Here is a 19,682-nt window from a genome sequence, read left to right as displayed (position 1 = left end):
AGTGATTGTAAGTGTCACACTGTAATTTTGCAAGCAACTTTGGGAGATCCTAAACCAGGTCTATGTACAATTTGAAAAGAAAGTTAGATCTTCCCAATTTATGTTCAAATTCCTTTGTCATTAATAAATGACAGCCTTACAACTATACAATCATTATTTCTTTTGATGAAAACTAACAAGCTGAGGGAGACATCATCTTTTAACTCCAGCCTTATCATACTGAAGGCTTAAAGATATTAAGAAAGATACATGTATTAAGAATGAAACAATTGCTACATGTATATAAACAGATCTTTGATAAAGTAAAACTGTCTTTGTTTTCAATTTTACAAATGCAATTTGGGATTTAAAATGGCCATTTTAATTGTATTTTCCATCATGTTGATAAAAAATCTCCCGAAAATGACCCAAAATCTTCTGCATTTTGGAAGTCTCTCTCCAAGATGGAATCGCAGTTATGCATTTTTAAAATATGAGTGAAACGATCTCATTTGTTTCTATCAAGACAAATATCAAAACAATGGAAACAGGGGGTAATGTCTTCCTAATTGGTTGATTATGCAAATTACCCTAATGCACTAACAAACTTGACGAGATAACGACATTAACTAAACACTCTTTTTTATTGAACTGTTATTGCACTATTGCATCAATACATATTCAAGGATAGGTTTTGACGAGTTGAAAAATATATTACATATATAGCTTGCATCATCTATTCATAAACCTAACCCTACACAATTCATTCTACACTTAACATCACAGTAGCAGGTTTTTATCTATTTTTGGCTTGGAAGAGGGAAGGAGGCTAAAACAAAATAACAGAATCCTCTCTTATATGGCTTTTCAAATAAACATAATAATGGCGTGGCTGTTGTTTGAATTAATTTTTGCTTAGAACATGGAGCAGCCCTCTAACAGACTACAGGGTTGCAGGGAATAAACATCATCTGTGATATCATCAGAAGTTCTAATCATCATCAAATGGACATCTATCACTGATTAATAACAGCTACAATAACCAGTGCATAAATACAAATGACAAGATAAAAATTTCATAGTACATGTAGTATTACAGGCAAGCTAAGGCTTCTTGTCTGAAACAAAGGATTTCCGAATAAATGGTTCCCTTATCTTATGAAGATTCGTTTTTGATCAATTCTTTAAAATATTTTATGTAATAATCTTTGATACACTGACTCTGTTATTAATCAATTAAAAGTTTTATCAAATGACCCTCGATTAAGTAGTACACACACTTATGAAGGTCTTATCTCTTAACTCTTTACCTCCAAAGCTTCTTATTTTAAAATACAGAGTATGTATGAAAAAGATGCAATTTATGCCCATTAAACTTCATGTGTTTTTAAACAAATATTCAAAATACATGTATATGCCTTGTTAACATAAAAATCTAATAATGATATACAACAGACAATACAATACACAATTCAATGAGCAAAACAATATCTCAGATCATTTACACAAGAGAAAAACACAAAAATAAAATCTCAACTATATATTGATAATCTGCATATTTTATAGATAAAAAATAAAAATATGTTGTAAACTTCTCATCTCATACCCCCAGATTCCTCAAGCTAAAAAAAAAACCCACACACACACACAAACAGCTTTAATAGCAGAAAAAGGCCTTCTAATGAGAAAGAATTTTTATATGAAAGCTTGGATATATTATAATTCCATTGGTCTTTGATAATTGGGTAAAACCTAAGTTCTGAACAACTAATCCATTTTCAAACTGTTATTAATATCAGTAACAATATACATGCTAAATTTTCTGTTATGCACAGATTTTTAAAGCATATCTAACTATTCCACTGGATTTATAACAAATGAAATCTTAATGGACATGTGTAATGTTGTTCCAATACCAAACAAGATCTCTGCAAAGCGGGGTATCCTCTCGGAATATAAGCAATCAGTAAATGCAAGTTTTTTCTATGAAATTCCTAGTGACTTTTGACCTTTTTACCCCAAAATCAATAGGGTTCTTCCTCTCTTGATAACCAAGCTACATGTGAAGTTTTTAATCAATCAAACAAAAAATGTGGCCAGTAGAGCATCGTTGGAAAACCACGATTGGTCGCACTCCTTTTACCTCCCGTAGCACACAATGCCAATATTTTCGCTGGAAGGTGCATCTCGGCTTCTATATGCAATTGGTCACTTTTACATTCCTTGTAGTGATATTCAACCAATGAAAAAGCCCCTTTTTTCCAGTGTTTGGGAGAATAGAAAAACATGCTTTCGAAAGCGAACATTTTGACTACGTTTAAGTTGGGCAAGTTACAAAGCTTTCAGCGAGATGCTTTATCTGCATTATTGGAGCAGAGGGTGTTTTTGTGTCTATACATGTAAAGACTGGGGAGGAAAAAACCTGTGTTATCAAGCGTTTACTACTGCGTACGAGTCAATGTTAGTACAAAAAAAATGTATGTACAGGTCCACATGTTTAGCACTTGTAGTCTCGCCACTTCTATTCATCATACGGGAGCAATGTGTATTTTAACAGACTTGGTATTTCATTGGTTTATATAGGTATGTTAAAACTTACTTGCGTATTAAATTAATGCCATTTGTTCCAGTTGTGTTGGCGGCACAATTTCTGAACCTGTAATTATGACCTTTAAATACCTCTCTCATGTAAACATGATATTGATGTCTCACCTATGATAATTACAAAATGACATGTGAACGGGATTGTAGGACCATATTTTAATTTTAATTTTTATCTAATTTTGATATTGTATCATGCATCCAGGCTTTCCAAAAGGGGGGGGGGGGGGGGGGGACCCACATGTGAAAGTTAACTATAAGCCAAAATAATCAGCCATTTTTGGGTGCCAAATCTGGAGTTTTTATCTATATATCTTTGATAGTAGCACAACAAAACACACAATCTTTCATGGGCACTGCCATTACTGCTGACACTTTTAAGTTCCGGGAATACTCACAGTGATTCCCATTGGTCCTCGATAGGTCACGTAAGGTCATGCATTTTCAAGAGTTATGTGAAAATATCGGCGTTGTGTCCCACGGGAGGTGAAAGAAGTGTGACTGACCATGGGATGCCTGTAGAGTGTCTACACTCTCTCTCTTATAGTCGGTTAAAGAGCTCTTAGCTCATGTTTATTGTTAACCTGTATATAGTTCCGAATTTAAATAAAAATTACTTACTTTTTACTTACTTTACATGCTTTTTCTATGAAGTCCTGTAGGAACTTTGACCTCAAAATCAATAAAATTCTTCCCCATTTAATATGAAACAAAGCTAAATATAAAGTATCAAATCAATCAAGAAAAAATATGGCCTGTATAGTGTCTACAAATTTTTTTCTATGAAATTTTCCAGTGACCTTGACCTTTCGACCCTAAAATCACTACGGTTCTTCCTCTCTTGATAAGAAAACTACATGTGAAGTGTCAAGTCAATCAAACAATGTGGCCTATAGAGTTGTTACACAAACACACATCATCACACACAGTCTCATTAATATATACCCTCTTGCGAGGGGATAACATAGCTGTTGTCCTTAAAATTGTGTACTAAATAGGAATGATGCAATGAAATCTATCCCAAAATAACTCTATAAATGTTACATAATCTCATTCACTGTTAACATTAATCACCCAAAAATGCACAATGTCCACTAGTACATGTACAATAAATAATATTGTGACAATATATTGATAATACAACTGTGAAAAGGTAACTACAGGATAAATAGCCTTCAAAACTGGTTTTAAATATGAGATTCGATTACTTTATGCAGGAGATATATAAAAAACAAATAAAACAATAAATAATAATAAAATATATAAATTTAGGAATTATTAATAGTGTCCACACAACCTGAATTTGGCATTTTGAACAGTGGTATTGTATGATATCCGACATAAAAATACCATAGGTGAGGATCCATTATATATATACCGGTAGAATTAAATCATGGTGTTTTGTTAGGGATATCATAAAATATATAATTTCCTGATAATGAATATTTAAATGACAAATATACATTGAATCCTACAGCATGTTGAGATCTTTTCCTTTTGAAAAATGACATTTTGAGCCACATCACTGGCATGCAGATAAGTATATAATGATATTACTGGGTAATCTTTAAAAATGCACTGATCACTATAAATAACTTTTATCTTCAGCAGCTTATACCCGGATAATTTAAGGTAAATACACATATTCTTTTACAACACATTGTTCTTCAAAGTTCTGCAGTGTCTATATTTGGAATGATCTGAACTCATAAAAGGGAATGCTTTGAAAAATTTTTGGAATGGTGAAAGTTACGTTCACAGGAAGTAATGCGGATATGTGCATTGGTCATATAAATAACATTTCAAGAATTGGAAAAATAAAAGCATCTATCTTATCAACTAAATGCACTAAAGGTTCTCGCAGTAAAAGTAAAAAACTTGCTTTCAAATACTGAGAAAAGCAGCACAATCAAAGTCCCAGCCATGATATTTAAAAACTTTTCTCCCAAAAATAAATGCATTACTTGAATAATATGTACATGTATAATTATTAAACATATATAGATAATAACAAATAATAAATCCTTTCTTTGTGTGTAATGGGTTACAAATGATTCACATGAGTCCTATCACCTTATGCTGTGAATACCTTTATAAACCTATTTTGTGCATCAACCAACACAAACTGTAGTAGAAACAAGGCTTTCAACACATATAAAATATGAAGCAGTGTGTCAAGATTTTTTTGAGACCTATTGTTTACCCATGGTTGTTAATGCAGAATGCTGTTCTATGTATAACGCACTCTGAACACGAAGAAATAAAACAAGAATAGATAACAAAATATACAAATACACGGACTACTTGACCACTACACTATCACAGACAGAAAACCTTGTCGTCCACAGAGTACATACACCACAACACCTTGGTTACTGGTCAGAATGACTGGACTACATGTATTTATAGCTGTGGTCCAGTGATGACAAAACTAGCCTATTGTTGAACTGTTATCTCTGTAGTGGTATCCTGTCAAAAAAGAAATCCAGGCGTAAGTATAAATGGGGACGTTTTACAGTATCCATACCTGAACAAAATGTAACGTCAATTTTTAATTAAAATTATCAAGACACACAGAAAGTAGTACCTATTTAAAAGTCATTCTCAGTAAGCATCAACACAGTGTGAAACAGCATATCTCACGCACTGCATCACACATCATATATTGGGTAATTTTGGCATTAGGATTATTTAGTAACTTTTTCTAACAAGCATAATGGTACATACGAGGGCCTTGTAAAATGGCAGTTGCAAGCTTATGTAGGGTGTATTTCTTAAGCCATGATTTGTGGAACTTTACTTCAGGTAGTATCAGCCATCATCAGTCTGCGATATACTTTCTTTTACATTGTTTAAATCAAAGGTCCTAGCTTAAAAACCTTGACAGAAGGTACATGTAGATAAAAAACCCAGAAGTTCTGTGTAAAATATTTCCCAAATATCCAAATATATGTGTATAGGAGTAAGTTCAACAATATGTCAATTTTTCAAACAAGAAATTAGCAAATTGTTGGGAATTAAAATACTTGAAATACACACATCCTTGGTATCTCAAACACCGATATCTTGAATACCATGGATATATGTTGAAGTGATTCGAAGTCCCAACCACTTATTTTCTAAGTATTTCACCCTCTATATTTCGAATCCTTGTATATCTCGAAGTTTCTCTCTCGGTCCCATCAAGTTCGAGATAACGAGTTTGACTGTATTTCCTGAATTTGCCCAAGATCAACAATGTAGACAAACACCCATATATATGAATATAAAATGTATGATTAAGAGTAGAACAGTATCTGAATATACAATGTATATACACGTAAATGTACGTGTAAATTTTAAAAACAGTTTTAAAGTTGCACATGATGAAATTCGTCTTACTTTCATTTCTTTGCCCTTAGTTTCAATAGGAAGTAGAACGGCTGCGCCAGTAGCCATTAGGGAGATAACTCCGTACGTTGATATTGCTAGGTAGGAGGATTCTTTCAGTAAAACCTGAAACATAAAGACATGATAATGCTAGAGAACATACATTTCTAGGTATCAAATGCCATTTCAATATTGAATATCAAGGTTTTCTTTGTTTTATATTACATGTACTGCTTTAGGAGAAATAATGCATTGTCATAATACTAGATCTGACTTTCCTTCACAAAACAAAATGCAGGAATAAATATCAGTCATATTTTGACATCCTCTCCAATTTTAATGCCTAACTGGTTACCTTGGGTTAAAGTTCAAATCCTGCAAGGGTTTTAATATTTTTTCCTATAGTTTGGCTAAAACTATTTTATTTAATAGAGAAAATGATTGGACAACAGGCTATAAGCCTCTCAATGTCCTCCCTATTTATAATTATGTATACACTATAAACATGTAACAGGAACCACAGCTGCATTATAGCGAGAGGCACATATTATGGGTACATATAAAACAGGAAGAGAAAATACACAAGGATTATAAACTACCCAGACAAAAGAAGATACATATTTTCCGTTGTTTGTTTAACAGATGTGAGGCCTGCTGCCCGATTCTGCTATGATCTATTATTATAAAACACTGTTTACATTAAATTATTAGATAATAAGATTGTTTAACCAAAATGCTTACTTAGGTATGAATAATTATGGGTATAGAGGTATATACAGCATTTGTTTTGATTAATCTCTTCTTTTCCCCTGCCACTGTTTTACTAAATCTGCACTATCCATTCATAACAATATTTTATACACAGTTCAAACAGATATACCTGTGCTACGAATGGTGTTACAATAGCCCCTATCCTGGCCATCATGCTACAGGACCCCAGCCCTATGGCTCTCATGGAAGTTGGATAAACCTACAATAAAACATACATGTAGCATTCCAAAATTCAAGAAAAATATATCCTGACCTGCCTACAAATAAATGACATTTATATTTGTTTTAGCCTCTACTGAGCAGAGAATCCAAACACAAACACTGTATGTGAATTAGGTGGTTATCATCATGCTTATAAACCAGACACTAAAACAGAACAATATCTGGGGCCTGGTTCCATCATCAACCATAGTAGATGTTTAGTTGACTTCCAAAACTTCATTGCGCATGCCTAGCTTGCTTTGGGACCTTCAGTGCACATGTCTGGTTACTAAAGTTCAACCATTCTGTAAGCATAGGTTGCTGTGTGGTAGACCAGACATGCGCAGTAACACCTTTTCCGGTTTCGACCAAAGGAAATTCGATCGTACTTTGGTTCAACTCTAGTTACTATAGTTGATGATCAAACTAGGCCCGTATCAATCCTTCACTGAAAGTTGTATCCCTTACTTGTCCACCCTTTTGTGGTAAAAAAACCTCTTTATTTTCCTTTCTTGGCCTTTATAATTCTCTGATCTGTAGCTTTAATTTTTGTTAATTTTTTCATCAATTGCAGTCAACTCCAGGGTGGGGCAACCCATAAATTAGTATGAAAACTTAATAATTAACTACATGTATATAATTCACAGTTGTAACCTATTACATTTTGTTGGGTAAAGAAGAATAACGATTGACCGGCTGACCCCAGAAAGAGGATACTTAAAATTCCTGGTTGATAGGTATATATATAAACCATATGTAATATATTGTCTGAATTACCTCTGGTGTGTATACATAGGCTGCTTGGAAAGCTCCAGATATGAAAGCTCGTGCAACAAACAAGAAAAATGTTAGCACAGGTCTGAAATTTACAAATAATAATAATGGATAAACAAACAGCAAGCGATTTTTGACGACTCATTGAAAAGACAGTACCAGTATAGACTGTTTGATCATAATCAATAGAGTTTTAAACTTAAAATGCGTCAAAACTACATTTGGAGTTAGGGAGATTACCTCGATGTGCAAATGTTTGCCAACAAGACAAACACACTGAACACAAAGAACTCAAAGCCCATGGTAAACTTCCTCCCCGCCCGTTCTATGATGAAAACCGTCACAAACAACCCTGTGGAGGTAAATAAGTTACTTGTTATAGATACTTCAACTGCGCATGACATGCATTTGTACATATAAGATGTATGAATCGCCCCAAAATGAGTATAACATAGCTTTAGAAATAAAAAAAAAATCTTTTTTTTAAAGATACAATGCAACAAATTACATATACTACAATTTAAGTTGCAAATGCATCATCATGATTAAAAAGTCAAATGGTGAAGGAATCGACTGGAAAGTAATAATCAATTATAATTGGAATATCAAAATGCCATAAAGTATATAATTTTGCATGACTTTTGTCAATGGAAAATGTGACAAGTTAATATGTAAAATATGAATTTTCTGTGAAAATATTGATGGAATACTGGTGTATTGTATGGAGTCATAGAGATATTGCCTGCAATCGAATCCTTTTCTTCTGAATCAAGTATTCTTTTATGAAATGACCTTCAAAGTTACTCATTGCATGATCAACTAAGAATCACAATTTCCCAATCTGATTAAAACCAGATCCTGAGATCCGCTCACTTAGATCGCTACACTAGGATCTGACGTAACCCCATATAGGGTCACGTACGCATGACCTTTCGTTAAGCCAATCAAATTGACCCTGTCGATTTATAGCAACGATAATTTTTCTCCCATGAACCTTTGCGTCATTATTTACGTTAGAGATGCAATAAAAATGGCTGCGCGTTTGACAGACGATTGCACACCTGTCAAAACATGCGATTTAAACAACGTCTGTATTCTCTGCGGGTTTTCTTTCATTCAAACGCTAAAAAATCCCGATGGAGTTCACAATTCAAGGAAAATGGCTGCGATTGTTTGGATTGAAAGAAAACATCGCAGCTAGATGCGACGTCACAATGCACCGTTTACGTCGACTGGCGTTATATTCCTCGCGTTATTTAAGTAAACCATCTTGAAAACTATTCAAATCGTACCCGTCCCTATTCATACATATATCGGAATTCACAATTAATTTAATTTGGGTATATTTCATGTCGTACGTTTTGTTGTTTGAATGAACGGAATAGATTAGGCATTATTGCGAAAGTTTAAAATTCGTTATGCAAGAATATACAATTTTACAGTGTGGAATAAACTTCGTGGGAGAGAGATTACAGCAATTTGTTTACGAATTGCCAGGAACCGCCTAAATAGCCATCATTGTCTGTATGGCGCAATCTGACTGGCTTATAGTTCTCATGAATATTCCAAGCGAAAGGTCATGTGGACATGACCCCCTATGGGGTTACGTCAGATCCTAGTGTAGCGATCTAAGTGAGCGGATCTCAGGATCTGGTTTTAATCAGATTGCACAATTTCCAAGCTATAAATTTGATTGTAAACGTTTTAGAGACACATATGTTTATTCTTATGAATAACCTGTGCAAGAAAATATCAGATTTTGTTCATAAAAATCAGTGTTTCTGATAATCAATCATGGAAAATTATGATCAATTAATAGCTAGAGGAAAAATAATCGACAAATTTTCGATTATAATCATATATCAAAACATCACTAGAGTCAAATTAGATTTAATGAAAGAGAAAAATCTTTAATTTATGCATCGAACTTGAATAATAAAATGAGATATATAATGTAACTGAAGCCTATATTGATGCAAATAAATGTATGTTCATTCAAATATCCACTTGCTACATGCTAACATGTTTTGTTTTGTACATTTCCCATTCCACCTGTGTTATTCTTCCTCACCTGGGAATTCTGCAAAAGTTGTCCAAGTCAGATCCACATAGTCTGCAGTGGTTAAACCTTTACACTGAACAAAACATGGCTCTTCTATCTTCGCAGAGGAACCTGGTCAAAAAAAGGTTGTAAATAAATTTCAACTTCTAATACATCATCTTCACAAGCCACGACTGAAACCTAAGGGGAGAGGAGTATATGTTTCAGTCGTGGTTTGCAATGATTGTTATTACATAGACTCTAACAAGTATATTTTGAAACATTGGAAATCAATTTTGTTGTTGTTGTTGTCAGTTCCTTTTTATTTCCGTGTATGGGTATTGTCCACACTAGTGGGCCCCCTTCCAGGTATCTGGCTGACTGCACGCATGACAGATCTCACCTCAGATCTCCATTTTTTTCCAGTCATGAGGGTCGGCAGTAGAGAGCTTCCATTCTCTTCAATCTTTCTCCGTCAGCTCTCTCCATGATAGCATTGGCCGACTAACTCTACGCCTACCAGGAACTTGTATATTGAGAGCGTACTTGACTGCACTGCTGGATCTGACAACGTGGCCATACCAGCGGAGTCTCCTTTCCCTCAAGATGAGGTCAAGGTCAATGATATCAAGCTGCCCCAGCAATTCAATTGAACCTACAGTGGCGATATCTTCAGGGTTGATGTTGCAGATCTGTCTTATCATGGCCCTGTCATTGCGCTGTAGGCGATGAAGATTTGGCTTGGTCAGTGCCCAGGTCTCACTGGCATGGAGCATAGCACTCCGTACACAAGTGTAATACACTCGACCATGGGTCTTGTATGACAGGTGGCGTGATGTCAGGACCGGTAGCAGCTCCTTGAACATTTTCCAAGCGGTCTTCACACATGTAGTGGTTTCAAGGTCACAGCCACCAGCTGCAGAAAGCATGTCTCCGAGGTAGCAGAAGGAACTTACAACCTCCAATTTGGATATCACTCTGCGGCCTGCCGTCAAGAAGGCAAGCTGTTCCCCTGCATCTGCAGGGTCCACAAACAGGCATAGCAATAGTCAATGGAAGTGGTTTTGTAAGTATTTGTTCATTAATACTTGTTTACTTTTAACAAGTAAATCATACAGAATTTAGAAAACTTACCATGACATCCATCAGATATTTCAAAGAGTTCTGTAGTCATCAAAACAATCCCATAGTAGGAAAATGCTGACACCAACCTACAATCAATGTACATGTAATTCTTCTCATAAACTGACAACAGTGTAGTGACAAATTACAAAATAAGTCTACATGTAGTTATAAAAATGTAGATAAATTGTGGCGTCTATTGGGTAATTTTGTCTTGGGGAATATTTGGCGAGTTCTTTTTTCTTGATACATGTATTATACAAAATATGTGTTATAAAAGCATGAAAAAATAAACATGAGAGCTAACTCTCAACCTCAGTTTTTAAAAGATAAAATATCCATGACCCTTATATTACATGAATTATACTTATTGACACATGTCAAATCTTGGATAATGATATTCAAAGATTAAGGTTCTATAATTACAAGTATTGTCTTATTCAATTTCTAATTTTCTTTACCATATTATCCATAGAAAAAAAGTTGTCTTTCTAAATTCTGGCATAAACAAGTCTTTCATGCTTCCTCTACTTGATGCCTGTGGTACAAATCAAATTTATATTTTACCAGTAAATTCACAAGCAGACATTAAAGCATTACACAAATAATAAAGTCAGTGTATGTAAAACTGATAATGTGTACTCAGATAGACTACACAAAATTTGATAAGGATCACTAGGTTATACATGTATGTGTGTAATTTACCACTAACATAACAAAAGACATAAATTTGACTCAGAAACGTGTTTACTCAGGTTATGAATGAAAATTCATGAACGGCATGAACTTTTATCAATACGAAATGCTTGAAATCTGATAACAACACCAAAAGGCATTTCATTACAAAAAGTTAACAGCAAACCAGAGAAAGAATTACACAGTTTTTGGGGATAGTCCATCATTACACTTAGTCGATGAAGTGTCAATACCGGGTATGGCCTCCCCTTCAATCAATGACGGCTTGACAACGTCGAGCCATGCTGTCAATAAGCACCCGGATGTTTCCAATGGGAAGGTTGTTCCACTCTTCCATGAGGGCATTTCCGAGCTCTGCCAAAGTCGTGGGTTGTGCTCTACGGCATGAAAGGGCAACCTGCAGCATGTTTCATACATGCTCAATCGGGTTCAAGTCCAGCGAGCGCGCTGGCCAGTCCATACGGACAATTGTCTCCTGCTGAAGGTACTGCTCCACCACCCTGGCGCGATGAGACGGGCGTTATCATCCATCAGGATGAACTCAGGGCCAACAGCACCAGCGTAGGGTCTGACGTAAACATCGAGGATCTCATCCCGGTACCGCACCCCCGTCATTGTTCCTCTCTCCAGGACATGAAGATCTGTTCTTCCATCCCTGCTGATTCCACCCCAGACCATGATGGAACCACCACCATAAGAGTCATGTTCACTGATGTTGGCATCATGGAAACGTTCACGTTGTGGTTGCCACACTCGGTGCCTCCTGTCTGTAAAGTCCAAACAATACCTGGACTCATCGGTGAACAGAACTTGAACCCAATCGTTCTGTGTCCAAGTGACATGATCTTCAGCCCAGTCCAATCGCTCCCGCCGGTGTCGAACAGCAGAGGGACTCGAACACATGCCTTCTCGAGTTGAGACCTGCATTGTGAAGCCGATTCCGTATCGTCTGAGTGGACACATTCACCCCCGAGGCGTTCAGGAGGTCGTTACGTAGGCTGGTTGCTGTCCAGAAGGGATGGCGTCGTGCCTGAAGAGCCACAAAATGGTCTTGGCGTTGGGTTGTCGACCTCTGATGACCACCCCCATGTCGGTGTGCTGTTGTACCAAAAGTTTGCTGTCGGTTCCAGGCCCTGTTTACAATGCTCTGGCTGACGTTTAGTACATTTGCAACGTCACGTTGTGAATAGCCAGGATCAAGCATTCCAATACATCTGCCCAGTAGTTCTGTCGTCAGGTGACGCCTTACACGTTGAGGGGGCATTGTGTTGATAAACGTAGTGTAAACACTCAAGTGAGTTTGAAATTTTAGAAATAATCAGACACCGATGCCTGAGTGAAAATCGTGCAATGGTAGCAAAAGCATAAACTGTGATGAGAAACGCATTTCCCATGGCATGAAATGCACGTGCAAGTTTGTTGAAGACGTTTTTGATTTCACTTGGACACAATATAATATATATTGCCAGTTATGCAGTTATTAATTTTTTAAACAGAAAAATATCTATGATCCTTATCAAATTTTGAGTAGTATATTATAATTAGTATCTAGATTTGCATATTACTGTAATCATTAACTAAATTGACACGAAATATTTTTTAACAATAGAGAGAGAGAGATAAGTTTATTCCAATTTTGGTCCCAGAGGTCATAACAGCAAGACAGCTTATAAAGAAGGAAATTTTAAAAAAGAAAGTTTACAACATTAACTACAGGTTACATAGACTGCAAACTACATGTGGATGCAGCATGTTGGGGAAACGAGTACATACATATATGGATTGCTAATCTGTCCATTTACTTGTATATATACATGATTAGCAATTCATATATAATGTACTTGTTTCCCCAACATGTTGCATCCACATGCAGTTTGCAGTCTATGTAACCTGTAGTTAATGTTGTAAACTTTCTTTCTTTTTTGAATTTCCTTCTTTATAAACTGTCTTACTGTTATGCCCTCTGGGCCCAAAATTGGAATAAACTTATCTTATCTTATACACAAGTAAATGGACAATATCAGTATTATACCAACATATGAATAATAAACTATTACGATTTTTGCAGTTTTAAAGCATCACTTCTTTTTCTGAAAGTTTTAACTAAATATTCACTCAATTTGACAATTACTGGTTTGTCTTCATTAATCATCAACCAAGTAAATTTGTCCTTATTTGTTAAATAGATAAAAAATTTGTTGAGCTTGTATATATCATTAAAAAAACATATTTTTCTCTTCCACATAGAATGGACAATCAGTGAGGAAATGAAATTCATCTTCTACACAATTAAGGTTACATAATTCACATATTCTTTTGTTTCTTTCTAAAGAAATCTTCTGGCAAGAATTGGTTTTTATAAATTCATATCTTCCTCTTTCAATTCGAAGGTCATGTGCACTAATTCGAAATCTACATAGTTTTTCTTAATTCTATATACACATACATGTATATACACACCATTGTGACATCATTATTAACATTTCTTTTTTATTCAAAACTCATCCTAAAACATATTTTAAAAATGAAATACACATTTATCGAGTATTTCAAAAATCATAGCAAATTCTTTCAAGCTTAATAGCGAAATCTGAACCATTTTAAAACCCAATAACACACTTTGCAATCAATTTCAATTCTAAAATGAATAACAAAAATAACCTATCTATCAGAAAGGTTAATTGATTCAAATCACATGTACAATATTTCTCAATTGTCTCACATGCATAAAATCGAATACCCTGACCTTATTAGAAGGCTCCACTAGGCGCCCAGGAAGCATTGGTTTGCCATTTTCTTCGGCAATTCTTTGGAGTGTAGCCACCGCCTTTTCAACATTCCCTCTAGTTATATCATACCTAGCACTTTCTGGTAACCACTAATCAAATGATAATACAGAAGACTTTTTCAATGAATCATTAAGGGAAGACAAAAGTCTAATTAGACACCACAAAATTTGATAATATGACTATTCCAAAAAATTGCTCTCACTTACAAAGCAGCAGATTGAGAAAAGAAGAAGAGGAAGTGCTGAAAATCCCAGCAGCCATTGCCAGCCAAGTGTTGGCATGACAACCAATGCTAACAGAACTTCAAAGCAAGCACCAATTGCCCAGAAGATCTGCAACAGAAGAGAACTCTTACAATCACATTTAGTATTTTCAAATAATAAAGTACAGTTGAATTTCAGAATCTCAAAAATCAATATCTTGAATATCATGGATATGTGGAAGTGAGTTGAAAACCCCAACAAAATTTTCTTTATGTACTTTAACCTCAATATCTAGAACCCTAGGATGTTTTTTCTTGGTTTCATCAAGTTGGAGATAACTAACTTTGACTGTATATAAAATTTCTTTCCATTTTTAATTCACTACAGTATTCAGTTGCAATCAATATAAGTAGTTGTTACACAACAATGCAATAAAATTTACCTCGACCAGGACAACACAAGTAGCTCTTGAAGCTGATGGCAAGAATTCTGAGTACAAAGTTACCCTAAAAAGAAACAGAAATGTTTCAGACATATGTATGCCCCCATGGTGCAAATGAGTTATACAAATGTATCATTCAATTGATATTCGTACCAAAACAATTTTAGAAATTGAGCGAACAATATCTTCCTATGTCCAAAGTGGATTGACCTTTGACAATGTGACCTCAAAATCAATAGGGGTCAATTACTCCTGAAAATGTACCAGTGTTTTATGTCTGTCAAGCAAAGGGTTCTGATTCTCAAAATATTTGGGAGATATTATTTTACTATGTCCACTTTCACCCTTGACCTTTCACCATTTGAATCTAAATTCATTAGGGGTCATCAACTCATTATGATGTACCAGTGTACCAAGGTTGATGTCTGTCAAGAAAAAGGTTTTCAAGATATTGAGCAGACAATATCTTCCTATGTCCAGAGTGGATTGATCCTTGACCTTTCACCAAAATGACCTCAAAATTAATAGAGGTCATCTCCTCCTTAAGATGTACTAGTGTACCAAGTTTGGTGTCTGTCAAGCAAGTTTGCAAGTTTAAGCGGACAAGACTTGGTCTACAGACCAACAGGTGCAAAACAATTAATATGCTTCCTCTTTTTCAAAGGGGGGGGGGGGGGGCATAAAAATGTAAATTACCGGTAGTCATTTTGATGAGTAGCAAGTCTAAAATTGGTATGAAGGAAAAGGAGTTACAGGTGAATTTGAGTTTCAACTGTGATAACAGAATTACAAATACTAAGTACATACTCTATACAAATCAGGGTATTCCAGTTTCCTCTGTGCAAAATCAGAATAAGATACTGTAATACCACAAAATGTAGATCACAGAATTCTTGAGATTTGTGTTTTAAGATTGATATGCAAGAACAAATTTTTGGGAGCATTTCATATCAATTTTAATTAACATACATACAAAATATCACAAGAACTAAATATTACTTCACATTACATATACTTGGAGATATAGTAAAGTCAAGTGGGTTTTTTAAAAGTCAATGCTGATACTTCAGATGTCACAGTCACGAAAAAAAATACAATAAAAACCCTTAGTATAGACTGAATGTTTGATAGAGTGAAACTTTGATAGTCGAAGAAACATACGATTGTGGTGCTCCACCGATACCGAAACCCACCAATCCTCTCAGAATTAGAATCCACATAAAGTTTGGAGAAAATGCACTGAGAATTCCAAAGTAACAGGTGATGACTGAACATAGTATTAACTCCTGAAAGAAAAAGACAAGAATAACCAGACTGCATTGAAATGTCCATCAAGACTATCAAATTCAACTGGCACATAATCTTAAAATGCTATCTTTCTTTGTTCACAAGCACGTCACAAAGTAAGGAATACACCCCCACCCCCCGGAATCTGGCTCCAAAAGTAAGAAAAAGATCAAATGTGAAACAGTCCAAGTTTTATGTCCTTGCAACCTGCGTTTCGCTGGCCAAGCAGGACACTCCACTGTGTTTCTCTCTTCATCTTTTCAGAAAAAGGTGAAGAGAAATACAGTGGAGCGATACCGTTGGATATGAAGATGTGCACCCTTCATCTACTAACCAGTTGCCAGTCATGAGATTTATCCTTAGAGTTGTCAACATTGAATCTGTGCATCACTTTTGCTTAATTCTGCTTTAAAAAATGCTTACAACAATGCTAGCAGATAGTTTTATAATTCAATACACATGCTTCACTAAAAACAATGACTACTGTGTACAGTTAATAACAGTAATATTTGGAAGACTGAAAGCATGTACATATCATGTTGTCTAAGTAATATTTTCTGAAGTTTTTCTAAAGATAAAAATTAAGTCTGATCTAGCATATAAAATCATAATAACATGACTTACTGTTTTCCTCCCATACTTATCACTCATACTGCCCCACAAACTCGAGCTACACATCATGCCAGCAAACACAACCTGCAAAGTAGAATTACAGAGACATGTTTGCTATTTTCTTTTTTTTTTCTCCATAATATTTCCATGAGCTACAGTCCAGTGGTTCTAATATGACTGTCTTCCAAACTGGACTAAAATCTTCATAACATAGTCAAACCTTGTTATCTCAAACTTGATGGGACATCTGAATCACTTTGACATATCCATGGCATTCGAGATACCAAAGTTCAACTGTATCTGATTCTCATAAAACACCTGAAGTTATTCCTCATCAATAGCAATTTACATTAATTACAAAGTGAAAATATATATCTGTTTTGCCAATTTGATTCCTGTAGAGGAATTTATTATCGTGTAATTTTGCAAAAGGCATCACTCATGAAAAAAAATTACATGCTTCTAATTTTCTGTTGCTAAAATACATACAAAAACCTCTTCATTAACAACGACATGCAAATTCATGTTAATGCAATTTAACATATACAAGTCATTTCACCATATCAAGTTTCCGCATAAAATAAGGAATCTTAGTATATTCAGATCATTTAATACTACCATTGTAATACTGGCTTGCTGCCAACCCTCCAGCTGCCATTCACAATGAAGGGCTGGTGACAAAATAGCCAAGATCATCATCTCCATGGCATCAGCCATCTGTAACAAACCAATATAATATACATTACAGTTTACAACCACTTTCAATACCTATCATTGTTATCAAAATCATTTTCATTAATACTGCTAATGATCATCAATAAATCTATAGATTAAATCCAGAATTTTTCATGAGCAAACAATTTCCTGCTTTTTAGAAAAAATACAACCATATTTTCAATATGAAACATGCATACATGTGAAACTTACCCAGGCAAATCCTGTTAAAATAGACAGTTTGATTTGAAATTTCCCAAAGCCTATGGTATCTATAGCTTGCTGCAATGTGTATGTCTCTGAAAAACACAAGCGGAAATTAGCATTGCATTACTGTCATTGTTGATGACATTTCCTACAGCAGTGTATATTGCTTGTTAAAACCAGTAGACCACTATGCAGTAGGTTACACATATTCTTAGAAATACATGTATCATGTATATATACTGAAAAAATTCCATGCATGTCTAATTCAAAATTTACAATCAGATCTTCTGTCCCTTGTGTTGCGATTTATGTCAGTACATCTGACAAAGATCTCATATAGTCTTCCAACCAAGATACTACATAAAGACACAAATCTCTTTTTTCTGTAACAGATGATTACTTCATTCATTTTCATTTCTGGGGTTGTTGCAGTATTCCATTGCCTACTGTCATAGTGTCAAATCTAAGGTATTGACCAATCACATATCGACTGCTCGTTCACCAAATGCACAACATCAGAAATGAAAGTCATAGGTCTTTCATGACCTTAAAAACAGAGGTCCCTGGTCATGGTAAGTATTGGTATGATAAGAACCCTCAACGTTATGTATTAAAGCACCATGCATACTTTGTGGCACTATACTTAAATCTTGTGATGTCTCTACACAATCTGAGGGGAAATTTTTCAAATGGGAGTCTTTATGGGACATAGAACTACATATTTAAAATTAATCTCGGTTAAGATTCTGCTCTGCTAAAAATTTGGACTGACGCCTTCACCAAGTGTGTCAGTCCAAATATTCAGCCGAGCCGAATCCTTCCAAGATGTGCACAACAACAAAATGTTTTGTTATATTTTTGAAGAAGAGACTTAAATAGATCTAGTACTAGATATCTAGATCTCTATCACAATCACATCAACATGGAGATCAGCTGATGGTGTATAGCAATTTTTGTCCACTGATGTTTCATATTCTATTATCAATTCATATGCTGTTAAAAAGATAACCCTCACCCTCAGTCTCTGTGGGCCCTGTAGTATCTTTTGGTCGACTTTCTTCGGGATTTTCAGACATTTCCATAGAATCCCCAGAGGCAACTATGTTCTTCATTGCTGGATCTGTAATATCGAGGTCAACGTTCGACTCATCGAGATCCTCATATTTATCGCCACCTCTCCGGAACTTAACCAGGCGGTTAAACATATTGGGATAAGGGAACAACTTGTACTTAGCCTATGATTTTACTAAAATTTTAAATCTGCAGACTGCAGTGTGGAGACTGCAACCGTTTCTGTGCCCAATTTCTTCAAGGTAGTTTTAACAACCATTAGATTTGACGATTGATGTGAGATCGCGAATTCCCAGACTCTCGTTCCGTACATTCATTTCATCTAATTTGTCATCCTTATCCTGATACGATCGATACTAGCTCCGGTCCGCTCCACTACCCTCGTTTGTTTTTAAACTTGACAGACTACAGGAGAACCAGTTTAACACAGTAATTCGTACATTTTTCATTCGAGTTCGCAAAGTTGTTTTGTTTTCACGTAAATTCAATCATCAAATTTTAAATACTAATTAAGTAAAATAACATATAAATGTCAAATTACACCTGAAATTGACCTGGAATTCGAACACGTGAACTTTTGAATTTAATACTTGTCTCCATCAAGTGCTCTACAATTGAACTATATTATGTTTCTAGTCAGGTAGACCGCAGTTAAACGGGGATGGCTGCGTGGTACACCCACCCTTACATTTTGAGATATCTCGTACATTTTTGAAGATATTCTATATAAGTTACAAGATATCTTCTAAAGTTTATGAGATATCTTATATCCTTTCTAAGATATATTTTTTCTTTAAAAGATA

At 35.1% G+C, this 19,682-nt stretch overlaps 1 protein-coding gene across 1 annotated transcript; it reads right to left on the bottom strand.

Moving 5' to 3' along the window:
• Positions 1 to 604: 604 nt before the first annotated feature.
• Positions 605 to 19,288, bottom strand: LOC125683282 (synaptic vesicle 2-related protein-like). Its single transcript, XM_048924270.2, has 16 exons — positions 18,824 to 19,288; positions 17,815 to 17,900; positions 17,506 to 17,604; positions 16,900 to 16,971; positions 16,150 to 16,274; positions 14,989 to 15,052; positions 14,550 to 14,675; positions 14,301 to 14,432; positions 11,320 to 11,396; positions 10,871 to 10,947; positions 9,767 to 9,868; positions 7,936 to 8,047; positions 7,699 to 7,780; positions 6,830 to 6,919; positions 5,962 to 6,075; positions 605 to 5,049 (listed from the first exon to the last, which is right to left on the bottom strand). The coding sequence occupies exons 1-16, from the start codon at positions 19,011 to 19,013 to the stop codon at positions 5,017 to 5,019; spliced, it is 1,581 nt and encodes a 526-aa protein (XP_048780227.1). The 5' UTR covers positions 19,014 to 19,288; the 3' UTR covers positions 605 to 5,016.
• Between the last annotated feature and the right edge of the window lie 394 nt (positions 19,289 to 19,682).

This window comes from Ostrea edulis, chromosome 1, assembly GCF_947568905.1.
Source record: "Ostrea edulis chromosome 1, xbOstEdul1.1, whole genome shotgun sequence".
Lineage (NCBI taxonomy): Eukaryota > Metazoa > Mollusca > Bivalvia > Ostreida > Ostreidae > Ostrea > Ostrea edulis.
This window is presented reverse-complemented; position numbering and strand designations above follow the sequence as displayed.

Bases quoted from the DNA above. Each gene is read 5' to 3' on its own strand.
- LOC125683282 (XM_048924270.2), bottom strand. From the start codon at position 19,013: ATGTTTAACCGCCTGGTTAAGTTCCGGAGAGGTGGCGATAAATATGAG. The intron at 16,275-16,899 runs GTAAGTCATGTT...TTTTTCTTTCAG, and splicing joins ATAAGTATGGGAGGAAAACA to GAGTTAATACTATGTTCAGT. The intron at 10,948-11,319 runs GTAAAGAAAATT...CATTGATTGTAG, and splicing joins TTTTTTCTATGGATAATATG to GTTGGTGTCAGCATTTTCCT.